General features: G+C 41.3%; 2 protein-coding genes across 6 annotated transcripts in view; one reads left to right on the top strand and one right to left on the bottom strand.

Moving 5' to 3' along the window:
• Positions 1 to 21,879, bottom strand: part of rpgrip1l (RPGRIP1 like) — a 62,204-nt gene extending 40,325 nt beyond the window's left edge. The window contains exons 1-12 of one of the 4 annotated variants that reach the window (XM_060914953.1): positions 21,805 to 21,879; positions 21,327 to 21,434; positions 20,835 to 20,979; positions 9,705 to 10,018; positions 9,515 to 9,623; positions 8,865 to 9,008; positions 8,672 to 8,777; positions 2,394 to 2,540; positions 2,222 to 2,295; positions 1,992 to 2,131; positions 1,788 to 1,894; positions 1,654 to 1,704 (exon numbers count right to left, since the gene is read on the bottom strand). In XM_060914953.1, coding sequence (XP_060770936.1) covers positions 1,654 to 1,704; positions 1,788 to 1,894; positions 1,992 to 2,131; positions 2,222 to 2,295; positions 2,394 to 2,540; positions 8,672 to 8,777; positions 8,865 to 9,008; positions 9,515 to 9,623; positions 9,705 to 10,018; positions 20,835 to 20,979; positions 21,327 to 21,426 — 1,437 coding nt within the window. In that variant the 5' untranslated portion in view covers positions 21,427 to 21,434; positions 21,805 to 21,879. The other 3 variants (XM_060914951.1, XM_060914952.1, XM_060914954.1) reach the window with 3 other exon arrangements.
• Positions 21,880 to 25,988: 4,109 nt separating this feature from the next.
• rbl2 (retinoblastoma-like 2 (p130)) overlaps positions 25,989 to 26,572 on the top strand; it is a 43,255-nt gene continuing 42,671 nt past the window's right edge. For both annotated transcript variants that reach the window (XM_060914950.1, XM_060914949.1), the window contains exon 1: positions 25,989 to 26,325. In XM_060914950.1, coding sequence (XP_060770933.1) covers positions 26,188 to 26,325 — 138 coding nt within the window. In that variant the 5' untranslated portion in view covers positions 25,989 to 26,187. The remainder of the gene's footprint in view (positions 26,326 to 26,572) is intronic.

The raw sequence follows: 26,572 nt of genomic DNA, 5'->3' as shown, positions 1-26,572 counted from the left end.
TTGGACACAGAACAGTGTAACAGAACAGAAAAGTGAAAGTTACTTTGATTACCAGCTGCACACGTTATAGCACAAGATCTGGTTAAGCCATGCACGCTGTAGCTCGCTCGTTGTTTGTCCAGCGAAACACTGCACACATAATAGAAGAGGCTGGATGCAGTGTTGCCAGATTGGGCTGTTTTAAGTGCATTTTGGCGGGTTTTGAACATATTTTGGGCTGGAAACCGTCAGCAGTATCTGACAACACTGGCTGGATACTGGGCGCTGCCGGGAGCTGGGGCGGAAACTGTCGTACGCTCAGCTGGGAAACACTTGCCAGTCATAACCAGACGGTCGTAAAGTCGATCGGTCGTAAGTCGACGACTACCTGTATTGGCTGTTTTTTTGTGGTCTCTCAGATATATTCCATTCAGCTAGCATAATCTTGAACTCGTCTTTGATCTGTTCAATATCATGCTAGCTGAATGGAGTATATCTGATATACCACTCAACACCAGCCAATATTATTTAAATAATTAATAACCAAGATGAAGCCTTGGTTATTATTCACTGATATTCACTTCGCCTTCTGCGAATAATTGTTAATTATAATCTTTCATCTTCAGTAACCACTTTATCCTGGTCAGGGTGTGGATCTGGAGGTGATCCAAGGAACACTGGGTGTAAGGCGAGAATACACCCTGGATGGCACACCAGTCCATCCCATGGCCAGACATTTATTCATACCTTGGGGGCAATTCAGAATATGTAGCCATGGGATGGTGAATGGTGCAATTCAGAATGGCCAAACTACTTACTGGCATGTCGTGTTTTGGGGAGGTGGGAGAAACTGAAGCGCCCAGTGGAAACATGCACACCTCTTAAATATAATTAATAAAGCTAATTAATTTGTCTGTAATTGATTATTGGTAACATTTTACTCATTTTCCCCTCCCAGATTCCCAGATCAAATTAAAATATCTAGTTTGCATAAAGACATATATTTGTTTTGTTATTCAACCACACTTAACCATCAACAAAAGTGTAAACATTCTGACAGCCTTCTTATCAGCTAGTGCTGTAAGATATCAAAATCAAATCAGTTACCCTTCTTCCTTGATACGCCCCATTTGCATATTGACACTATCAGACCTACTACCTGATTCAAATTCCTCTATTCCTTATACTGTTATTATGGTGTGGCTATAAACATACACTACATGGCCAAAGGTTTGTGGACACCTGACCATTCCCAAACTGTTGCCACAAAGTTGTATAAAATGCCTCTGTATATTGTAGTATTAATTTCCCTTCACTGAAACTAAGAGGCCCAAACAGATTCTAGCAAGACAATGCCTCTGCACACAAAGCATGGTCCATGAAAACATGGTTTATTGAGTTTAGTGTGGGAAAAATTTGAGCGGCCTCACAGAGCCCTGAACCACTGAACACCTTTGGGATGAACTGGAATGCTGACTGTGTGACAGGCCTCCTCATGCCACAGCTCCACAAATCCCCACAGCCACACTCTGAAATCTAGTGGAAAGCCTTCCCAAAAGAGTGGAGATTATTATAATAGAAAAGTGGGAACTAAAGCTGGAACGGGATGTCCAATGAAGGACGTATGACTAGGACTTTTGGCCATATAGTTTATGACTGTAATACACTACTTACCTTCATGAGCATCAGCGCTTCACTGAGTTCAGCAGCATCTATTTCACTCTCCTACAAAATCAAAATGCAAAACAATTAGACAAAGTCCAGCAGTGCATGCTCAGACACACACTGTTTCTATATTTCATACATACCTTTGTAAAGAACTTCATGCGATCCTTTATTTCATCTAACTCTTGCTTCTGTTCCAGACAGATGCGTTGAAGTTCTTTATTCTCCTTTAGCAGCTTGTCATTTAAATCTTTAAAAATAGGTGTGTATTTATTTGAAAAAGTGTTTCTTTTTTTAATTATTTCCTCAGAAAGAAACTCGCAAAAAATTCACACAGTTTGGTATACCTCTCTCTGCCTTAATCTTGTCCAGGATTTGGTTTTTGTCAGTGAGGTCAGATTTCAGCGCCATCTCCAGCTGAGCAATCTGCAGTTTGAGCTGCTGCTCTCTGGTCTTCCACTTCTGTTCTTGGCTAACATCAAAGGCACTGAAACAATATAAACAATTTTTGACACCAGATCCTTTATATATTTTTGTTCACTTCTGATATTCTGTTACAAATTATTTACATACTTACCTGTTCACTAACTTGTCACAGTTCTCTTTGAGCAAGTCTCTCTCCTTCTCCAAATCCCGAATTTGCTCAAGCAACTGAAACGGCAAATTCAAAATATATGTTGTGAAGTTGAACTGCTGGCAGCCGTCCCTGATCTCAGTCCACCAACACGTGACTGTGCGTTCAGCAGTACCTCAGAAGCCCTCCTCTCTTGCAGTGCTTTAGTTTGTAACTGATTCTCCAGGCCCAGACTCCTAAACCTCTCTTCTTTCAGCTGTCCCATCAGCTCATCCACTTTAGCCATCGCTGTATCATGGCTAGCCTTCAGGGTCTTCTGGCTCTGCATATATTCATAAGTTAAGAGGCATATAACTAATTGTTTTTTTCGAGCAGGATCTTGATGAAATAATTTCTTTACAAGCTACATGAAGTATGTCAAATTTATAGTAATACAATACATTTACTATTTTACATTAATATCATCTGGTGAGAAGGCCATAAACATTCAGCAATAGTAAACACTTTTTCCTGGTCAAGGTTAAAGTGTATCTGGAGACTATCCTGAAGCGAAAACACACCATGGATGGGACTCAAGTCCATCTCAGGACACCATGTACACACTCATTACACCTATTTTCATGTTTCTGTGAGGTGGGAGAAAACCCACATGGATACAAAAAGAGAACATGCAAAACTCGAGACAGTAAACTGAGCTCAGGATCAAACCTGGGACCTTGGTGCTGTGAAAGCAACACCACTGTGCTACCAGGAGACATTTAACGGTCCTTAAATTTGAAATGGTTAACTAAGAAAGCCAGATTTCCACCATGCCAGCATAAAACACTGTTTTCAAAATAATTTTTAGTGAACTAGTGCCATTCCTTAGACATTTTCCTTAAGTTCACTCATTACTAGCAATGATGACCATGAACTGGCCTAGTGGTTAGTGTGTCCACCTCTCGACCGGGAGATTGCAGTGGTCAGGTCATACCAATAACTGTTATCAAAATGATGCCTACTGCCATCTGGTGAGGCATGGTGCAATGCAGATGTGAATAGGGAGTCAAAGGCCGAATCCCATTTCACCCCTTGGACCAACCCCTTGGCCCTTCCCCTCCATTTTGCACGTTCACGTGAAGGGGTAGGGGTATCCCAATCCCAGTTAACGCGGAGGGGTAGGGGAAGGGGTAGGGCTTCTGTACCCCTCCAAACGGAGATTTTCCTGGAGCTGACTCCGAACGAAGGGGTTTGAGTGATTTCCCACAATGCCATGCGGATTTCAGCGAGATTTCATGCGGATTTCAGAAAGATGGCGGTTCCCGCGACGAAAGATTGTCATAAATGTATTTTCTCCATTATTTACGTGTTTTAAGTTGTTATCCAGAGGAAACACGTCGCTTGATTCGCTTTCGAGCTGAGAATGAGCAGCGATTTCTGAAATCCAAGCTGCTGCTAAAAAGCTTTGGGAGTGAGTATTGTTTTCGGTTGCTTGACTGCGTACGTTTTGTTCTGTTATTCTCGCTTTTATTGTTTACATGAGTGTTCTGACACCTCATTCTGTCGGATGTGGTGCACGAAGCGCCAAAGATATCCCATTCAGTGGTGTTAGTTAACAAATCACACCCTGCCAGCAGAGATTTCTGGTTCTGCCTCTGGCTCTGACTGTAGCGGCTGGTCGCAGCCAATGACGCATTTGGTTGCGTTTTGCTAACGTAAACGCTGACAGAGGTACGCGATGACGTATGCGATCGTTGAAGGGCTATCCCAATACGTAAGGGTTGAATTTCAAGCCCTATCCCTTGTAGCTCAGTTTCAAGGGGAAGGGCCAAGGGGAAGGCGGAGGGGAAGGGGGAGGGGTAGGGGTAGAAATTAGAATTGGGATTGGGCCAAACTCTTGTAGTTACCAGAGGACTGGCCCCCCCACTGTAACCCCAGCTATGTAATAGACGAGAGGCCAAGGGCTACTGAAATGGAGATCGGCGCCACCCAATGCACCTTAAGGGCCTGATTAGTACTGGGGCAGGAGACTTCCTGGAACAGGAGACTTCCTGGCATGGGAGCAGACTTTGAACTAGCAATGATGGTGGATATGAAAATGGTGTCCATACAACTTTATCTAGTGCCACAAATCAGAAAGTAATAAGCCACAGTATCACATTTGGTATTTGTATCCCCACAACCCATCCATCCATCCATCCATCCATCTTCTGCCACTTATCTGGGTTGTGGGGGTAGCAGCCTAAGCAGAGCTGCCCAGACTTCCCTCTCCCCGACCACCTCCACCAGCTCTTCCAGGTGAATACCAAGGCCGAATCCCATTTCACCCCTTGGACCAACCCCTTGGCCCTTCCCCTCCATTTTGCGCGTTCACGTGAAGGGGTAGGGGTATCCCAATCCCAGTTAACGCGGAGGGGTAGGGGAAGGGGTAGGGCTTCTGTACCCCTCCAAACGGAGATTTTCCTGGAGCAGACTCCGAACGAAGGGGTTTGAGTGATTTCCCACAATGCCATGCGGATTTCAGCGAGATTTCATGCGGATTTCAGAAAGATGGCGGTTCCCGCGGCGAAAGATTGTCATAAATGTATTTTCTCCATTATTTACGTGTTTTAAGTTGTTATCCAGAGGAAACACGCCGCTTGATTCGCTTTCGAGCTGAGAATGAGCAGTGATTTCTGAAATCCAAGCTGCTGCTAAAAAGCTTTGGGAGTGAGTATTGTTTTCGGTTGCTTTACTGCGTACGTTTTGTTCTGTTATTCTCGCTTTTATTGTTTACATGAGTGTTCTGACACCTCATTCTGTCGGATGTGGTGCACGAAGCGCCAAAGATATCCCATTCAGTGGTGTTAGTTAACAAATCACACCCTGCCAGCAGAGATTTCTGGCTCTGACTGTAGCGGCTGGTCGCAGCCAATGACGCATTTGGTTGCGTTTTGCTAACGTAAACGCTGACGGAGGTACGCGATGACGTATGCGATCGTTGAAGGGCTATCCCAATACGTAAGGGTTGAATTTCAAGCCCTATCCCTTGTAGCTCAGTTTCAAGGGGAAGGGCCAAGGGGAAGGCGGAGGGGAAGGGGGAGGGGGAGGGGTAGAAATTAGAATTGGGATTGGGCCCAAGGCATTCCCAGGCCAGCTAGGAGATGTAATCTCTCCAGCGTGTCCTGAGTCTGCCCTGGGGTCTCCTCCCAGTGGGGCATACCCAGAGAGCCTCCCCTGGGAGGTGTCCAGGGGGCATCCTAACAAGGTACCCGAACCACCTCAACTGACTCCTTTCGATGTGGAGGAGCAGCGGTTCTACTCTGAGTCTCTCCCAAATGACCAAGCTTTTCACCCTCTCTAAGGGAGAGCCCAGCCACCCTGCAGAGAAAACTCATTTCGACCGCTTGTATCCACGATCTCATTCTTTCAAGTCACTACCCATAGCTCGTGACCATAGGTGAGGGTGGGAACAAGTCCAACTTATTGCCAGCAATGCGAACCAAACTCCTGCTCCAATCATACAGGGACCAGATGGCCTGCAGCAGTAGGTCCCGAACTCCATACTCCCAAAGCACCCCCCACAGGGCACCATGAGGGACATGGTTGTAAGCCTTCTCCAGGTCCACAAAACACATGTAGACCGGTTGGGCAAACTCCCATGTACCCTCCAGCACCTTTGCAAGGGTAAAGAGCTGGTCCAGTGTTCCACAACCAGGACAAAAACCGTATTGTTCTTCCTGAATCTGAGGTTCGACTATCAACTGGACTCTCTTCTCCAGCACCCCAGCACAGGCTTTCCTGGGGAGGCTGAGAAATGTGATCCCCCTATAGTTGGAACACACTCTTCAGTCCCCTTTTTTGAAAAGGGGACCACCACCCCAGTCTGCCAATCCAGAGGCACTGTCCCTGACCTCCATGCAATGTTGAAGAGGCGTGTCAACCAAGACAGCTCAACAATGTCCAATGCCTTCAGGAACTCAGAGTGAATCTCATCCACCCCTGGAGCCCGGCCATCGAGGAGCTTTTTAACCACCTCAGCAATCTCAGCCCCCGTGATGGGCAAGTTCTCCCAAGCACTCTCAGACTCTGCATCCTCCTTGGACAACATGAAGGTGGGATTGAGGAGATCCTCAAAGTATTCCTTCCACCACCAGATGATGTCCCCAGTTGAGGTCAACAGCACTCTATCCCCACTGTAAACTGTCAGGACAGAGCACTGCTTCCTCCTCCTGAGCCGCTGGACGGTTTGCCAGAATCTCCTCAAGGCCAACCGAAAGTCATTTTCCATGGCCTCACCGAACTCCTCCTACACCTGAGTTTTTGCTTCAGCGACCACCAGAGCCACATTCCGCTTGGCCCGTTGGTACCTGTCAGCTGCCTCTGGAGACCCACAGGCTAACCAAGCCCAATAGGACTCCTTCTTCAGCTTGATGACTCCCCTCACCACAGGTGTCCACCACCGGGTTCGGGGATTACTGCCACGACAAGCACCAACAACCTTGCAGCCGCAGCTCTGCACAGCCGCCTCAGCAATGGAGGTACAGAACATGGTCCACTTGGGCTCAATGTTCTCATCCTCTCCTGGTATGCAGTTGAAGCTCTGCTGGAGGTGGCAGTTTAAGATCTGACAGACAAGAGCCTCCGCCAGACATTCCCAGCATACCCTCACTACCAGATCTGTCCGGCCTCCTCATGCTCATAACCCGAAATTATGCTCATAACCCGAAATTTCCAACCTCCAATTAGGAAAAAAAAAAACCAACAACAAAGAAGACACCCCGTCAACTTGGAATCCCTATTCAGAAAGCCAAGAAGGTCACCTCAACTCAAAGTTCAAAGCGTGAAGTCAAATCAACATGATTGCTCACAGCATCAACAGTAAACAAAGTAGCACTTCATTATCCCCCCAGCATATAATGCGGGGGAATATAGCTATTGCTTTGTCTGTCTGTCTGTCCGCCCGTCTGTAAACATTTTAGTTTCCAGAGCATAACTCAAAAACTATTAGGAATTTTTATGAACTCTCACAGTTATGTTAAGTGATTAGAGGAGTTGTGCCTTTTGACATTTTGGGATTTGGGATTTTTATTTTTTCTGTATTTCCATGGCAACCAATTCAACTTAGGAAAATTTGGAGTGGGGTTTCATGTGGGGGCCAGGGGGGATACGTCATCTCCTGATGACTCTTATTTTTTGTTTTTTGTGTTTTTTTAAATGAGCTATAATGTATATACTGGTATTTGCCATAGATTAAAGTGTAATTTCACTCCCAGCTCTGAGCCTAACCCACCCAGTGCACAATTCTGAAAAATACTTAAAAAAAAAAGTGGACAAGGGGCTGAGAGGGGCGTGTAAACTCCATGGTGGGCTCAGGGAGTCTCAATTAACATATCTGAAAATGAGTGTAGTTTCATGGACTCTCACTCAAGGACAGGATCTGGGGGAAATGGACTGCTCACCTCTGATTATAGGGTGTTAACTTTCTTTTTTTAATTTATAAAAATTCCATGACAAAGAGAAGTATCAAACAGCTGACTCTACATCAGCTTCAGCCTTGCAAGGTTTGAATATTGAACTCAAGTTTATAAGTTTTCAAAAATTAAATGTAAAGTAATCCATTGTCTTGACTACTTGTGAGTTTTGTCTGGGTTGTCAATGTTCATTTAAGTCAGGTATGCGGCAGTAGACAGATGTAAGTGCAGGAAGAGTGTTAATTAGCAGGCGCGATATTTACAGAAACAAAAAACATGAGGCAAGGTCAGAGTAAGAAAACACAAACGAAACCAAAAGCAAAACAGAAAGCAGTGTCATAAAGTATTTAACGAGAGTCATAAACATGGCTAGAAACAAATGTGATAGTGATGATGATAATACTTCTCAAAGTCTCTTTGAACAGTGTCCTTATATGTGCGCACTGATTGGGCTCAAATCAGCATCAGGTGTTTCCCATAACGACTGGGTCCCAAGAGCTCGCACAACGTGCTCTGTGAGCGAGTGCGCTGCTCAAACTGCGCCAGGCTCAAGTGCGCGAAGGTGTGACAGTTTAGTGTTCACCTACTGTGTGACCACAACTTTTACCTCACCATGCATCACCACCAAAACGCCTCATTTTCATCGATAACCCATCACAAAGCACCGCAAGCTGTAGTGCGACCGTAGTTTTAACTTGAAAGTGTGAGTTGAAATAGCAAGGAATTTCATGTTTATTTGACAAGATACAGTGAGTTTTTTTGAATGGATAATGTAATATAGTAAGTTGTTTTCAATCACAGTATCAAGCTGAAACAACAAATGAGTTGTTAACCAACTTGTATAACTTAACTTTTTGTGTTGAAACAAAAGGGTACCTTCAAGTTGAGTTTACTTGTGTTTTTAAGGCAGCAAGTGAACTTTCATTTCTAAGTTTCACCAATTTGTAATTTCTTACAGTGACTAAGACTAACTCTATGTAATTATGCCCATCACTTAAAAGTCCTAACATTCCAGTTTTACCTCTTGCAGTTGAAGGAATCTTCCCTCCAGCACAGTGAAAGAATTTCCTTTATCAGCCAGTTGTTTCTGCAGCTTTATCATCTCCACGTTGTCTTTAATGTTCGACCTGAAAATATGCTCAGTATGCCTTTTAACAATCCTCTCTTATTATGTACACAAAATCATTTTACTAAGCCATACTATATGGCAGTACCTCTGGCCAGTGGTCTGCTGCTCTCTTAGCTGTAGGAGAGACTCCTCATACTCCCTCTCCTTCATCCGCAGCTGCTCTCTCAACATCTCTGCTGATCTCTCCATCTCTTCCATCTGCGTTCTCTGCATTTCTATCACATTCTCCCTTTACAGACAAGAAGCTAGTAATAAACTTCCCTCCTAGTGATTAAAAAAAGCACTTGATCCAGCACGTTTTTACACAAGATTTAAGATGTTATGCTTTTAATCTGCTACTTTGAGTTGTCAAATTGAAAAAAAGCCTTTTTTTTTTTATTTGATGTGATCTCTGTAAAGAAAATGTAACCATAGTTTAAAGGATAATCAGACCAAGCACTCATCTGCTATGCTTATAGCTCACTTTCATAAGTTCATTTATAAGTTTAATCATAAAACTTTTGAGATAAGCAATGTCTCCTACTATGTTCTCCATGCAAGTATCTGAATGTTCTTAAGCAACTGGCTGAATAACACACAGACAGGTCTGTAGTCATGTCTAAGGTCTGGATATTAATGTGTACAACTTTTTCAGTGCCAATTCCTCACAACACGTGCATAACTCAACTCTGAACAAGAACCTCTATTTAGAAAAGGAAGTGACCTTCTGATGATGGGATGACATGAAGAACTTACAGATTACGGATCTCTGAGCGCGCCTCATCCAGAAGACTATGTCCATAGCGAGGTAAAAGCCCCTGTGGGAGTTTACTGCTCATTTCCCCCTCCACATGTCTAGGTCCTGCTGATAAAACGTCACTCATTTCAATCACTTTTCTATAAATATCACAGAAAGCACATTACAGTCAACAACTGTGTATAATACCTCCTCTTGGTGTTACTGGCTGCTGAGGTGGTACAGGTGTGTTTTTCCGAAATCTGTGCAATCCTGAGTTAATGCGGGATTGAACGTGACTATAAGGGGTTGGCCGACGACTCTGGGTCTGAAGCTGCTGTTTTGCTGTGAGCAGACGCTGCTTGAGTCCATCATTTTGCTTCTCCAGTTCATGAATCTTCTCTTGCAGCTCTTCAATCATCTCCTCCATCTCAATGTTCCGACCTGCTATTACTTGGCCTCCTGAAGAGGCCTGTTCTACACGCTTACGGTCTTTCACCAGGCGGATCAGCTTGGTAGCCATCCTGGAGCCACAAGACACACACACACACACAAATTTTGCTGGGTCAAGCGGAGGTAAAACAAATTAAGCAAATCAGCAATTCCCTCATTGACTAAATAAAGAAGAAGCAGCCTTTATTTTGTCACATGTACACTCAAACACATCATTTAACCCATCTGAAATAGTGACACAAATGACGATGAGCACACATGCATACCCAGAACAGTGGGCAGCTATGCTACAGCACCCAGGGAGCAGTTGAGTGTAAAGTGCTTTGCTCAAAAACACTTCTGACATGAATACAGAGGGAGGGGAAAGTGCTGTTCATTCACTCCCCACATTTTTCCTGCTGGTCCAAGGAATCGAACCAGTGACCCTTTGGGCCCAAGGCTGCTTCTCTAACCTTTAAGCCATGGCAGGGTCCCCCCTGGTGCTCCTCATTGACAAACAATCCATCAGTGATGAAGAGAAAATTACTAGCAGTCATTACAGTGATGAATGTCTTTGTCATAATTATCATGTCATCTTTTCTAGAAATCTCTCCACAAATCCCTCCATTTTGCTAAAATCCAACCCCAGTGAAGAGACGGCAGAAAGCCAGAGTGTAAAAAATAAGCACGTGCTTGTGACCAATAAAAATTGTCTACAAGTAATGACCGCATGTGTGCCAAGCTTTTGAGCAATCGCAGTGTGTCTTAATTGGCCTGGTGTGGTGATGTCATTATCTCTGCGTGAACCAAACAATGGCACAGTCTAAACTGAGGACGTTTTTGGGGCTTCTTCAAGAACTGAAGATGATTTAAGGGCTGAAACAGCCACGGGGAGGCACAGTCAGAGCTCTGACCGTCCCTGAACACACCAGACAGTGTTAGTAATACAGGGTTTGGCTTAAAAAAATTTTTTTTAAAAACTTGCCAAAGTGAAAGTGTTGTCAGCCAGCAAGTGACTGAAGCGCTCTATGCCTCAGGCAGCATAGCATGTTGAGTCCCCACAGCTAACGCAGTGGCATCGTTCGGCCCCATCACTCGGGCTCTAGTCCCCGGGTATTTTCACCCTCAAAAAAAGTAAGAGATGAATAGAAAACAAAGATATTTTTTGGGGGGGCTTTTTTCACCTTTATTGGATAGGACAATGTAGAGACAGGAAATGAGCGGGAGAGAGAGAGAGAGAGAGAGAGAGGGAGGGAGGGATCGGGAAACGACCTCAGGTCGGAATCAAACCCGGGTCCCCGGATTTATGGTATGGCACCTTATCCAACTGAGCCACAACGCCCCCTAGATTAATAGAAAACAACTAACCTGGATTTAATCTGGGATTTTGAATGTTGTAATATAATTATGTAGCTTAAAATTGGTGTCTTTGTGGTCTTAAAGGAGAGATATACGAGTGAGAAATGATGATTAATTTTACTAGAGCGGCGGCTACAAATTATCAACACCTTTTCAGATTTACCAATAAAAAACTAATTTACAAAGGTGAGTTTCAGTTACGACAGTTATTATTCGTTAATTAATCAACCGGAAGACACCCCCCACGGCCCTTTGATCTTGTCGTCTGATGACACAGCTCATTACCTGAGATGAAATTTTTTTAGCACGATCAACAATTTGAGGAAAACCCGGACGTTATCATCACAGGTAAGCATGGTGGAAAGATCATGGACATGTTTTTACTTATCAAATTCACCAATATTTCATGATATCCTTGTCGAAACCTACTTCATTTCTTACTCTTTCATTTGACAGTCGCCATTTTGTATCTAAACGCGCGTTTGAGAAGTCACGTGAGGTGTCAATAATAGTGATCACTTTCACCAGTGTCCACCATTAAGAGAAGAAGAAACCTTTATTTGTCACATGCACACTTCAAGCACAGTGAGATTCACCCTCTGCATTTAACCCATCTGAAGCAGTGAACACACACACACACACACTCAGAGCAGTGGGCAGCCACAGTACAGCACCTGGGGAGCAGTCTGGGGTCAGGTACCTTGCTCAAGGGCACCTCAGCCCAAGGCCGCCCCATGTTAACTGAACTACATGTCTTTGATCTGTGGGGGAAACTGGAGCACCCGGAGGAAACCCACGCTGACATGGGGAGAACATGCAAACTCCACACACAAGGGCCCCCGCCAGCTGCTGGGCTCGAACCCCAAACCTTCTTGCTGTGAGGCGACAGTGCTAACCATTACACCACCGTGCCACCCTTTATTGACACCATGTGGAATTAAGTGACATTTACAACTGTTATATGTATTGATCTTTGTGTAACATTGTTGAAGTAGATGAAGTAGTTTTTAATTTAAAAAATAAAACTGCTGTGATTTATAATAATTTTTTTTCTGATTCATAACAAAATGGAATGTTTATAGAGTATTTGGAATCCTACTGCAGTAAACAGAATTCGACCAGAATTAAATTCCTAGCATATAAAAAATTACATGCTTGAAATATTCAGATTCTTCTATTCTAATCAGATTTTTTTTGTTGCAAATATCTACCACATATTACAGTATCAGTAGACATTTTATATTTTGGTTCGAGGAATGACATGTGACCTTTGACCTGGATTTTCATGTGGTTACAATGTCAATTTCCTGTTGACATTCATTGGTAAATTACAAAACTAGAAAGTAATATAAACAACAAAAGGATTAACAAAATGTGACCTATGAAAATACTTAGAAAATGGGTAGAAAGTGGAACAAAAAGATTTTCTGACAGGTTAAACATTATCACTTCATTTGTTTACAAACATTAGAATTACTTCCTCATTTACATAAGCACCGACACTGATATACAGGATTTATATAAAAGATATTTTGTACTAAACACAAGTCTTTTGTACTAAAAACAACTTTTAAATAAAAATTATGTTTTGTTCATTTAATACCACATACCATTTTTTTTTAAATATATATATATATATATATATATATATATATATATATATATATATAAAAATCATGGGTGGCACGGTGGTGTAGTGGTTAGCGCTGTTGCCTCACAACAAGAAGGTCCGGGTTTGAGCCCCGTGGCCGGCGAGGGCCTTTCTGTGCGGAGTTTGCATTTTCTCCCCGTGTCCGCGTGGGTTTCCTCCGGGTGCTCCGGTTTCCCCCACAGTCCAAAGACATGCAGGTTAGGCTAACTGGTGACTCTAAATTGAGCGTAGGTGTGAATGTGAGTGTGAATGGTTGTCTGTGTCTATGTGTCAGCCCTGTGATGACCTGGCGATTTGTCCAGGGTGTACCCCGTCTTTTGCCCGTAGTCAGCTGGGATAGGCTCCAGCTTGCCTGCGACCCTGTAGAACAGGATAAACCGGCTAGAGATAATGAGATGAGATAAATAATCATCTGGATGTCGATAATTGTGGAATGGTGTCACGTGATCTGGTACACTAAGTAATTAGGAATCAATTCGTGAAGTTTGAGTAATTATTCATGCACAATTTATGTATTGAAAGTCTTTTCTATTTTTGCAATGGCCAAAAGATAATTGTAGCCGCCGCTCTAGTGATATTTAAGTCATTTTGACATGTACCTCAGTTTCCTGAGACATTCTGGGTGTTGATAATAACTTAATAATAAGGAGACAGAAACGGAAGTGAACTACACATGTGTTAAAAGAGCAGTGCAAAAATCACTAATAAATATGTCATAACATTTAAATGTGTGTGTGTGTGATAATATTATTTTGTAATACTGGGCAATACTTACACGTGCAATACCACCTTTGTAATACACTTATCACTGATTCTTGAAACTTTGGCAAAAACGTGTCCCACTAAGAAAAGTGCTAAGTCTGTTGGAAATTAATAACATTTTCATAAATAAAAAAAATTTAAGTTATAATCAGGGGGTCCTTTGCACATGTGTAAGGTTCTTTTATAGGATTGTTTTTATTTTTTATTAATTTAATGATTATATGCTGGCCACTGCCTACAAAATCAGTTGTCCTCAGATAGGAGCTAATCATTTCAACTTGATTAAAAAAACAAAAAGTAATAATTTAATTGAATAATACCTTTACTACATGAAAGAATACATTGTTATATGTATTTAAAACTGCAAACAGTGAGTTTTAAACGATGTTTACTATTATTTTGTGGTTGCTCAAAATGTGTCCCACATATTCGTCACCACCGTCAGATATTTACAAAAAACAATACAACCCCGATTCCAAAAAAGTTGGGACAAAGTACATATTGTAAATAAAAACAGAATGCAATAATTTACAAATCTCAAAAACTGATATTGTATTCACAATAGAACATAGACAACATATCAAATGTCGAAAGTGAGACATTTTGAAATTTCATGCCAAATATTGGCTCATTTGAAATTTCATGACAGCAACACATCTCAAAAAAGTTGGGACAGGGGCAATAAAAGGCTGGAAAAGTTAAAGGTACAAAAAAGGAACAGCTGGAGGACCAAATTGCAACTCATTAGGTCAATTGGCAATAGGTCATTAACATGACTGGGTATAAAAAGAGCATCTTGGAGTGGCAGCGGCTCTCAGAAGTAAAGATGGGAAGAGGATCACCAATCCCCCTAATTCTGCGCCGACAAATAGTGGAGCAATATCAGAAAGGAGTTCAACAGTGTAAAATTGCAAAGAGTTTGAACATATCATCATCTACAGTGCATAATATCATCAAAAGATTCAGAGAATCTGGAAGCATCTCTGTGCGTAAGGGTCAAGGCCGGAAAACCATACTGGGTGCCCGTGATCTTCGGGCCCTTGGACGGCACTGCATCACATACAGGCATGCTTCTGTATTGGAAATCACAAAATGGGCTCAGGAATATTTCCAGAGAACATTATCTGTGCAGAGTTTGCATGTTCTCCCCGTGTCCGCGTGGGTTTCCTCCGGGTGCTCTGGTTTCCCCCACAGTCCAAAGACATGCAGGTTAGGTTAACTGGTGACTCTAAATTGACCGTAGGTGTGAATGTGAGTGTGAATGGTTGTCTGTGTCTATGTGTCAGCCCTGTGATGACCTGGCGACTTGTCCAGGGTGTACCCCGCCTTTCGCCCGTAGTCAGCTGGGATAGGCTCCAGCTTGCCTGCGACCCTGTAGAAGGATAAAGCGGCTAGAGATAATGAGATGAGACATTATCTGTGAACACAATTCACCGTGACATCTGCCGTTGCCAGCTAAAACTCTATAGTTCATAGAAGAAGCCGTATCTAAACATGATCCAGAAGCGCAGACGTCTTCTCTGGGCCAAGGCTCATTTAAAATGGACTGTGGCAAAGTGGAAAACTGTTCTGTGGTCAGACGAATCAAAATTTGAAGTTCTTTATGGAAATCAGGGACGCCATGTCATTCGGACTAAAGAGGAGAAGGACGACCCAAGTTGTTATCAGCGCTCAGTTCAGAAGCCTGCATCTCTGATGGTATGGGGTTGCATTAGTGTGTGTGGCATGGGCAGCTTACACATCTGGAAAGACACCATCAATACTGAAAGGTATATCCAGGTTCTAGAGCAACATATGCTCCCATCCAGACGATGTCTCTTTCAGGGAAGGCCTTGCATTTTCCAACATGACAACGCCAAACCACATACTGCATCAATTACAGCATCATGGCTGCGTAGAAGAAGGGTCCGGGTACTGAACTGGCCAGCCTGCAGTCCAGATCTTTCACCCATAGAAAACATTTGGTGCATCATAAAACGGAAGATACGACAAAAAAGACCTAAGACAGTTGAGCAACTAGAATCCTACATTAGACAAGAATGGGTTAACATTCCTATCCCTAAACTTGAGCAACTTGTCTCCTCAGTCCCCAGACGTTTACAGACTGCTGTAAAGAGAAAAGGGGATGTCTCACAGTGGTAAACATGGCCTTGTCCCAACTTTTTTGAGATGTGTTGTTGTCATGAAATTTAAAATCACCTAATTTTTCTCTTTAAATGATACATTTTCTCAGTTTAAACATTTGATATGTCATCTATGTTCTATTCTGAATAAAATATGGAATTTTGAAACTTCCACTTCATTGCATTCTGTTTTTATTTACAATTTGTACTTTGTCCCAACTTTTTTGGAATCGGGGTTGTAAAATCAGGCAACTACAACGTCAACTATATTCCTGAGGACCCTCTTTTCAAACCTTCAGCTCTACTGCATGCTTCCAGATTACTCAAGCTCCTGTAAGTTTGGTATTTTCTCTTAAACTTGTTCATATTTTTGGACACTGCTACAGTCACAACCATAGCATGTCAACACCGTCACTTTTGTATAAAAAATATTAGATTATGACATAAATGTATACTTTTTAAGAAGAGGTCTGAAGCAGCTAGCAACAGAGGGAAAACAAGATGGCTAATGTGAACAACTCCTGCATATCATGTGAAAGAGTAGGTTTTTGTCACCACCGTCAGACGTCACCGTCAGGTTTTCTGTCTGACGGTGGTGACGCACAGTCTGACGGTGGTGACAAAAACCTCCAAATGGCCTTCAACGGAGGCTAGAACATAATTGTTGATCACAATAAATACCAATATGATATGTGATGTTTCATTAACCTCTTTTATATTTATATTTATGTAATTCCTCATATATTTCTTCCTTATTGTCCAACCCTTAGGGGATGTAGTGTGCCTTTTCTCTCTCTCTCTCTCTCTCAATTCACTATTATGCCATGTTCATTTGGCTTACGTATGTCATTTGGGATGCACATAGGGCACCTACTACCTACCTATATAGCACATAGTATACAGTGTCCCTTCTCCAATGACTAAAGCCAAATGGAAATGGAATGACCTTTAACCAAATCCAACATTCATAACATCTCCCTCAATTTCATAGTCATTACACTCAACTTTGACTTTATGTATTTTAGGAAGTTATGGCTAGGCAGCAGCTATCAGTGGACGAGAGAAAGAAGGAGAAGAAACAGGGAATATAAAAAAAAAGCGCAGAGAGAAAATACACAGTGATGCAGAGCTAAAGGAGGAATACCTCAGTATGGAAAGGCAAAGATGGAAGAATTTCTTATTGAAATGAATAAGTTAAATAAAGTTGTTAAGCAAAAAGCCATTGACTTTGGAATTGAAATTTGGAATTATATGTTGTAATGAGGGCGGCACGGTGGTGTAGCGGTTAGCGCTGTCGCCTCACAGCAAGAGGGTCCGGGTTCGATCCCTGTGGCCGGCGAGGGCCTTTCTGTGTGGAGTTTGCATGTTCTCCCCGTGTCCGCGTGGGTTTCCTCCGGGTGCTCCGGTTTCCTCCAAAGACATGCAGGTTAGGTTAACTGGTGACTCTAAATTGACCGTAGGTGTGAATGTGAGTGTGAATGGTTGTCTGTGTCTATGTGTCAGCCCTGTGATGACCTGGCGACTTGTCCAGGGTGTACCCCGCCTTTTGCCCGTAGTCAGTTGGGATAGGCTCCAGCTTTCCTGCGACCCTATAGAACAGGATAAAGCGGCTAGAGATAATGAGATGAGAGATGTTGTAATGAGGCCACTGTCACCACCGTCAGTTCTAAAGTCACAGAATTTCTTATTGAATGTTTGCTCACAATAATTTAGTTATTTTTTAGTTAATAACAGATATAGTTTGTTTTGTTCTTGGTTTTGTTGTTTTGTTATCTGTTCATGTCCAATACAGTTTACAGTCCAGTTTACAGAAGAATCTAATATATTATTTTATGAGTAGGGGGCACTAGATGACAGTTTAAGATGTTAGTGATGCATTGTACATTATTCCCACTGGCAATAACATTATTTCTTACTATGATGATTTGATATTTGATGATATGGGGATGGAGTACTTTTAAAAATGATATTGCTTAATTGTACCTTAGGCCTATATTCCTTGAAAAAAATGTTATAACATTGCTCAGGATTGTTATTTTTTTGGACCAGATAGTTAAATAAAGTTGTTAAGCAAAAAGCCATTGACTCTGGAATTGAAATTTGGAATTATATGTTGAAATGAGGCCACTGTCACCACCGTCAGTTCTAAAGTCACCACCATCAGAGGGAGTTTTATTTGTTTTAAAAGAATATGTTTACAACATGTTTCTTCAGTGCTGTTGAGTTATGAAAGTAATAGTCTCTTTTAATGCAAAAATAAGTTTGTTAAATAAAAAAAACATTACTTTGTCTCCTTAGACCAGACCTGGGCATTTTACGGCCCGCGGGCCGCATCTGGCCCTTTGGTTCATTCTGACCGGCCCGCGTAAGGTTAATTAGAAATTACAAAATAAACGTATTTTCTAATTTTACCTCATGCATGGACTGAATGTGCATTGCTTTTATTTTGAAGTTGTGTTCAACAAAAACGCAATGCGCGCGACATGAACATGACATGAAATCCCACGAAACCTAATCCCACAATAACTACTTCAGTAATTTGTCCAGACCAACCACAAACTTGTACGTCATCCTTCAAACGGTCCAGCCAATCACATCGTGTGACGTCACCAGCAGGCGCCGGAGCCCGAGCCGATCTGTAGATCTGATTCCTACACCGAATGGACTGATGATCATCTGTCAGCTGTGCTTCGCATCTCCACCTCAGACATTCAATCTGACTTTGATGCACTCATTAAAGACTAACAGAGACTAGATTTCTCTCACTGAACAAATAAAAAACTGAAAAACACCAAATGAGGTGATTAAACTACAAATGTGGGCATCATTATTATAATATGATGTATCTTGCTTGATATTTGGAGAAGAAAGACAATATTGTGATATCTATATTGTGTTTTGGGGTGAATGTGACTGAAAAAAAAAAATGGTACAAACGTTCACATTTTGTTAACCATTGTTTTGGGAAATTTGATTGAATAAATGACATTTTTTGTAAGGCAACCTCATTTTTTCCATACTCTTACCAGTCTTAGCAGCTTGTAAAAACAATGTTGTTTACTGCTTTATATAAAGAAATACAATTAATATTATGCAGAATTTAGTTCAGCCTTTTGGTCCGGCCCTCCACAAAATTTTCTGCTTCTCATGTGGCCCCATGGAAAAAATAATTGCCCACCCCTGCCTTAGGCTGAAAGTAAATATTGTATAATATTAGATCTTTAAAGGAGTACACGTGAAACTGTATAAAAATTGAATAAAAGTGAATATTCAACTTTTAACAGTGTATATGTGTGCTAAGAATGCCAATGATTTAAAAACACTAAATACATATTAAATCAAATATATACAAAATAATTTGCTTTTTATTGGGTCTGACGGTGTTGACAAAAACAAAGTAATAGCTGAAAAAATTCCTATTTTATGAAAAAAATACAAAATGAGGAGCTTGCACCGATACATTGCTGAACAGCCAAGGCCTTGTCCTATAATGATATACCTTTAGATTTTGTAATTTAAGTAACTTTTTATTTTCAAAATTAAAACCTGTTTTATCCAAAATCCCAAGAATCAGTGTTATGTTAACTATATATCTGCAAACCATTTGATTTATGCAAACTTATATATATATATATATATATATATATATATATATATTTTTTTTTTTTTTTAAAGAAGAAGAAGAAGAAGAAACCTTTATTTCTCACATGCACACTTCAAGCACAGTGAAATTCATCCTCTGCATTTAACCCATCTGAAGCACTGAACACACACACACACACACACACCCAGAGCAGTGGGCAGCCACACCAGAGCGCCCGGGGAGCAGTCAGGGGTTAAGTACCTTGCTCAAGGGCACTTCAGCCCAAAGCCACCCCACGTTAACCTAATTGCATGTCTTTGGACTGTGGGGGAAACCGGAGCATCCGGAGCACGCAGACATGGGGTGAACATGCAAACTCCACACAGAAAGGCCCTCACCGGCTGCTGGGTTCGAACCCAGAACCTTCTTGCTGTGAGGCGACCGTGCTTATATTACACACACACACACACACACACACACATACATACATACATACACTATATATATATATATATATTAGATTAGATAGAACTTTATTGATCCCTTTGGGAGGGTTCCCTCAGGGAAATTAAAATTCCAGCAGCACCATTATAGGATAAACAGAGAATAGAAAATAGAGAAAACTTCTAGATAAATTAAATTAACTATTTACATATACAAATATAAAAAAGAATAAGGTATGGGGGAAAAAATAAAGAAAAAAATAAATAAATATACTTGGAATAAGTATACTTGGTACTTTTGCACTGCTCCTTCACTGTCTTATCTTCTCATCTCATTATAGCCGCTTTATCCTGTTCTACAGGGTCGCAGGCAAGCTGGAGCCTATCCCAGCTGACTACGGGCGAGAGGCGAGGTACACCCTGGACAAGTCGCCAGGTCATCACAGGGCTGACACATAGACACAGACAACCATTCACACTCACATTCACACCTACGCTCAATTTAGAGTCACCAGTTAACCTAACCTGCATGTCTTTTTCTCTTTATATATTTTGCTGCTGTAACAATTTAAATTTCCCCTTGTGGGATAATAAAAGGCTCTCTTATCTTATCTTAAAGTTAAACAAAACCTGGCCAACCTATCGATACCAGTCGGCCTTAAAAAATACAAGCCCCAGGAAAACCGGACTGAGCCCCGGATCTCTTAAAACCGCGGTGTCCCCAATTCGGTTCGTAAATCGACGGGAAATTCAGAAATCGAGTGGAGCCCAAATTGTATATGTAATGAAGAGGCCTGTATCTGTATAAACATTTGAACTGTGCCAGTTTTAGTTGGTATAAACCCGTATTAAGATCACTTTAATAAGTCGGAAACTCAGAAAAAGTGAAGAGTACTTATTTGACTTTATTTTTCAAGGAAAAAAGTGGAAAAAGCTTTCAGAACCCAGTTGGGACCCCTGCCATGGCCCCAGTAATCAAGTTCGTACCTCTTAATCTTGTCCTCCTGTTTGTGTGAGTGCTGTTTAAGGGCGAGGTTTTCCTCCTGCTGGCGCAGATAGCGGTCCTCCAGCTCCTCTCGGCTGATCTTCGCCACAGTTTGCCTGTCTCGGGCATTTCGGCAAAGCAGTGATTCTGTGGACAAAATTTCATGCATATGTGGTACTTGAAAATAACACTAAACAGATATAGGGTGGAAAGCAGGCAGTGGAAAGAGGGCACTCAGAAAGCACCACTTTCACCAAGCATGTACAGGAAAAGTTACATTTACAGAATATCTGATTTGCCCCATGATGCAAAATAAATGGCCACATAATTGCTTTACAGTTTATAGAAGTCAAGATATTTAAAAAGTGATATGAGGGGTTTGTTTGTTTGTTTGTTTGTTTGTTTGTTTGGCAAGGCTTTCACTTTCTCCCACTCACTTGTTGACACCTATCAATGTTTTATTATTATTATTATTATTATTATTATATCTTTACCTTTCTCTAAACCTGGTGTGCCTGCCCTGTTGAGGTGTAAAGTGATGTCTCGGACAGGAATATCACCAGCAGTCTCGTCCACTGGAGTCAAGCCAGACATGGTGAAATCTGAAAGCACAAATGTTTACAGGATTTAAAATATCATGATTGCATTTCTTTCAGCAGCTTGTTAGCTAGCTAAGGAAACCACAGCACTAACTAACTACCTGGGCTAAATTGAAATAAACTTACTCTTAAAGAATTTTTAAAGTCCTGTTTTTCTGCATAACCATTAAAAATATCAATCATGCAGAAAGCCACGTCTCTTGTTCTTGCATTTGAACCATACAGGCTCAACAACTCACTGTTTACCATTTAGATGCTATAGTAGTATAAAATCCCGCCATCCTGACAATAATACAGAGACATTTTAATTAGTCTATATATACAGCCTTCAGATAAAGCACCGATCGAACCCAAAAAAATGCAAATCCCAGACCTGTATAATAATTTTAGTAATTCACAGACATGGCATTGTGAACACACAGCGACCGTTGCTAGCAAACAGTTGTCTTTTCCCCGCCCCCAAACCCACGAACCGCTAAGCCTGACGGGAAACGAAGTCCGTTAGCACTGTAGCACAGAGACGGTGTGTTTTGTCTGAATTTAAACCCAAATATCAATCAAAATCAATATGATTAATATGACTTAAACAAATACCTGCATATATGAGGATTAATTATCACAATAGTGTTAATCAGTGAGTAAAAAGCCTCTATATTTATATAGATTGTTTTCAGTAACGTTAATGCTACATTCAAGTGCTCCTCGGATTGTTACAGATGTAAACCAGTGTCGGCAGCTTAATCCGTGTAACTAGTAAGAGGAATGAAAAAATCACCCACTGGTGACTTTTCAAACCTTTCTCTTACGTACACTACCGTTCAAAAGTTTGGGGTCACTTTGAAATGTCCTTATTTTTGAAAGAAAAGCACTGTTCTTTTCAATGAAGATGACTTTAAACTAATCAGAAATCCACTCTATACATTGCTAATGTGGTAAATGACTATTCTAGCTGCAAATGTCTGGTTTTTGGTGCAATATCTCCATAGGTGTATAGAGGCCCATTTCCAGCAACTCTCACTCCAGTGTTCTAATGGTACAACCCCAATTCCAAAAAAGTTGGGACAAAGTACAAATTGTAAATAAAAACGGAATGCAATAATTTACAAATCTCAAAAACTGATATTGTATTCACAATAGAACATAGACAACATATCAAATGTCTAAAGTGAGCCATTTTGAAATTTCATGCCAAATATTGGCTCATTTAAAATTTCATGACAGCAACACATCTCAAAAAAGTTGGGACAGGGGCAATAAGAGGCTGGAAAAGTTAAAGGTACAAAAAAGGAACAGCTGGAGGACCAAATTGCAGCTCATTAGGTCAATTGGCAATAGGTCATTAACATGACTGGGTATAAAAAGAGCATCTTGGAGTGGCAGCGGCTCTCAGAAGTAAAGATGGGAAGAGGATCACCAATCCCCCTAATTCTGCGCCGACAGATAGTGGAGCAATATCAGAAAGGAGTTCGACAGTGTAAAATTGCAAAGAGTTTGAACATATCATCATCTACAGTGCATAATATCATCAAAAGATTCAGAGAATCTGGAAGAATCTCTGTGCGTAAGGGTCAAGGCTGGAAAACCATACTGGGTGCCCGTGATCTTCGGGCCCTTAGACGGCACTGCATCACATACAGGCATGCTTCTGTATTGGAAATCACAAAATGGGCTCAGGAATATTTCCATAGAACATTATCTGTGAACACAATTCACCGTGCCATCCGCCATTGCCAGCTAAATCTCTATAGTTCAAAGAAGAAGCCGTATCTAAACATGATCCAGAAGTGCAGACGTCTTCTCTGGGCCAAGGCTCATTTAAAATGGACTGTGGCAAAGTGGAAAACTGTTCTGTGGTCAGACGAATCAAAATTTGAAGTTCTTTATGGAAATCAGGGACGCCGTGTCATTCGGACTAAAGAGGAGAAGGACGACCCAAGTTGTTATCAGCGCTCAGTTCAGAAGCCTGCATCTCTGATGGTATGGGGTTGCATTAGTGTGTGTGGCATGGGCAGCTTACACATCTGGAAAGACACCATCAGTGCTGAAAGGTATATCCAGGTTCTAGAGCAACATATGCTCCCATCCAAATGACGTCTCTTTCAGGGAAGACCTTGCATTTTCCAACATGACAATGCCAAACCACATACTGCATCAATTACAGCATCATGGCTGCGTAGAAGAAGGGTCCGGGTACTGAACTGGCCAGCCTGCAGTCCAGATCTTTCACCCATAGAAAACATTTGGCACATCATAAAACAGAAAATACGACAAAAAAGACCTAAGACAGTTGAGCAACTAGAATCCTACATTAGACATGAATGGGTTAACATTCCTATCCCTAAACTTGAGCAACTTGTCTCCTCAGTCCCCAGACGTTTACAGACTGCTGTAAAGAGAAAAGGGGATGTCTCACAGTGGGAAACATGGCCTTGTCCCAACTTTTTTGAGATGTGTTGTTGTCATGAAATTTAAAATCACCTAATTTTTCTCTTTAAATGATACATTTTCTCAGTTTAAACATTTGATATGTCATCTATGTTCTATTCTGAATAAAATATGGAATTTTGAAACTTCCACATCATTGCATTCCATTTTTATTTACAATTTGTACTTTGTCCCAACTTTTTTGGAATCGGATTGTACAATGTGTTTGCTCATTGCCTCAGAAGGCTAATGGATGATTAGAAAACCCTTGTACAATCATGTTAGCACAGCTGAAAACAGTTGAGCTCTTTAGAGAAGCTATAAAACTGACCTTCCTTTGAGCAGATTGAGTTTCTGGAGCATCACATTTGTGGGGTCGATTAAATGCTCAAAATGGCCAGAAAAATGTCTTGACTATATTTTCTATTCGTTTTACAACTTATGGTGGTAAATAAAAGTGTGACTTTTCATGGAAAACACAAAATTGTCTGGGTGACCCCAAACTTTTGAACGGTAGTGTATAATAGTAACAAGTCGAGAGAAATTATTCCTGATGCATGCTCGATTCTAGTGTAAGGCAAGGCAAGTTTATTTATATAGCGCATTTCATACACAGTGGCAGTTCAATGTGCTTTACAGAGGTAAAAGCAAAACAGTAAACAATAGAAAATAAAATTACATAAAATAAATGGGGAAGAAGAGAGAAAAAAATAAGAAGAATTAAACAATAGTAGAAATAAAATAATAAAATGAAGTAAAAGTTCAGTAAAAAACAGGAGAATAAAATAGAATAAAAGTTAAGTAAAGTTTAAAACATGCAGAGACTGTAAAAGTTAAGTAAAGTTTAAAACGTAAAGATGACAGTATTTATCGGTTAGCAGAAAGCATCTGAGAACAGCTTGGTCTTTTCTCTAGATTTGAAGCTGCCAACAGCAGGAGCATTTTTAATGTCCTCTGGGAGTTTGTTCCATAGCTGCACTGCATAGTAACTAAAAGCTGCTTCACCACACTTTGTTTTAACAACAGGTTTTACCAGTAAATTTTGCTGCTGTGATCTGGTAGATCTGATTGGGTTAGGCCGCTGCAACATATCAGAGAGGTAATTGGGCCCTGTACCATTTAGAGATTTGTACACCAGCAGCAATACTTTAAAGTCAATTCTGTAGCTTACTGGAAGCCAGTGAAGGGACCTGAGAATTGGAGTAATGTGCTCTGTTCTTTTTGTTCGTGTGAGAACCCTGGCCGCTGCATTTTGAACCAGCTGAAGTCGTTTGATGGTCTTTTTTGGCAGGCCTGTGAAAAGGCCATTGCAGTAATCAACCCTACTAGAGACGAAGGCATGTATTAGTTTTTCCAGATCATTTTTTGACATAAGTCCTCTTAGTTTGGAAATGTTTTTAGGTGATAAAATGCCGATTTAGTGATTGCTTTCATGTGACTGTCAAAGTTTAGCTCGCTGTCAATGAAAACACCAAGATTTTTAACCATATCTTTTGTTTTAATCCCCTTTGTGTCAAGAATAGTGGTAATCTCATCTTTTTCCCCAAATAGAATTACTTCTATTTTATCTGTGTTCAGCTGGAGAAAATTTTGTGACATCCAGTTGTTGATTTGGTCGATACACTGGTAGAGACATTCAAGGGGGGCATAATCATTAGGTGATAGAGCAAAATAAATTTGGGTGTCATCTGCATAGCAGTGATACAAAATCGAGTTGTTCTTGATAGTGTAGGTAAACCGGGCGTACAGAGTAATTCTGAGAGCTCTTGAAGGAAGCATGGCAAAATATTCACATTGTGTGTTTGTTTTGGCGGAGGTGTTTTTTTTTTTTTTTTTTTGCAAAAATAAACATAATAAGTAATAGCCTGTAGCAAAATGTACATTTTGGTTGAATGTGTGAAAGACGTTTTGTTTTGTTTTTTGTTTTTACGTGAAATTAGAAAACGTTAGCCGTGACTGTCGAGTCATGAATGATATTTAGGAAGTGAAAAGTGGGCGGGGACAACATTTCCGGGGCTCAGAAGAGCTTTTCTACGTATTCGGTATCGCGATATGATTTACGTAAAATCCACATCCTCTCAGGCTATTTACTACGCTAGTGGCGTACGTCCTCTACGCAAAGCAGTATCTGTCAGTCAAACGGCATTTAAATGGCTACAGTGTGCAGAAGTGTAGCTGTAGTCTGCGGCACAGCACTGAAACACTTCGGTTTGGGTTTAATTCAGCTTTCAGCTCGGTAGATGACCGGTTTTACAGCTGCGTGTTATATTTTACACCCGATCGCTTGATTAAGACCAGTGTATAACTATCTGGTTTAATTTTATGCGTAAAAATGAACGAAGAGGAAGAGAGTGTGCAGAAAACAAGGCTGTCGTTTGAAGATCTGTGTCGAGCTCTGAATATGGACGAGGAGGCGAGTAACGGGGCATGGAGGAGTTACGAAAATATCAGCAAAAATTACACTTTGGAGGTAAGAGAGAGCTGTTTAGTGCTTCATCGGGCCCTTTGCGGGCATCACGCCGGTATGAGCATGGAGCCTGGGGCGCTCATGTGTCTCTGTGTGCATTTAAAGACACCTATAGGGTTAATAACCAAACAAAGCACTGTGTGTGTGTGTGTGTGTGTGTGTGTGTTTATATTAGCTGTTGATTTAGAGCAAGGGGGCTGGATGTCGAGCTCCCAGTCCCCACAGGCCTTATCTCTCTCAGCACACAGAG

The sequence above is a fragment of the Neoarius graeffei genome, chromosome 2, assembly GCF_027579695.1.
Source record: "Neoarius graeffei isolate fNeoGra1 chromosome 2, fNeoGra1.pri, whole genome shotgun sequence".
Classification (NCBI taxonomy): domain Eukaryota; kingdom Metazoa; phylum Chordata; class Actinopteri; order Siluriformes; family Ariidae; genus Neoarius; species Neoarius graeffei.
The sequence above is the reverse complement of the archived record's forward strand: the minus strand, read 5'-3'. Positions and strand labels throughout refer to the sequence as shown.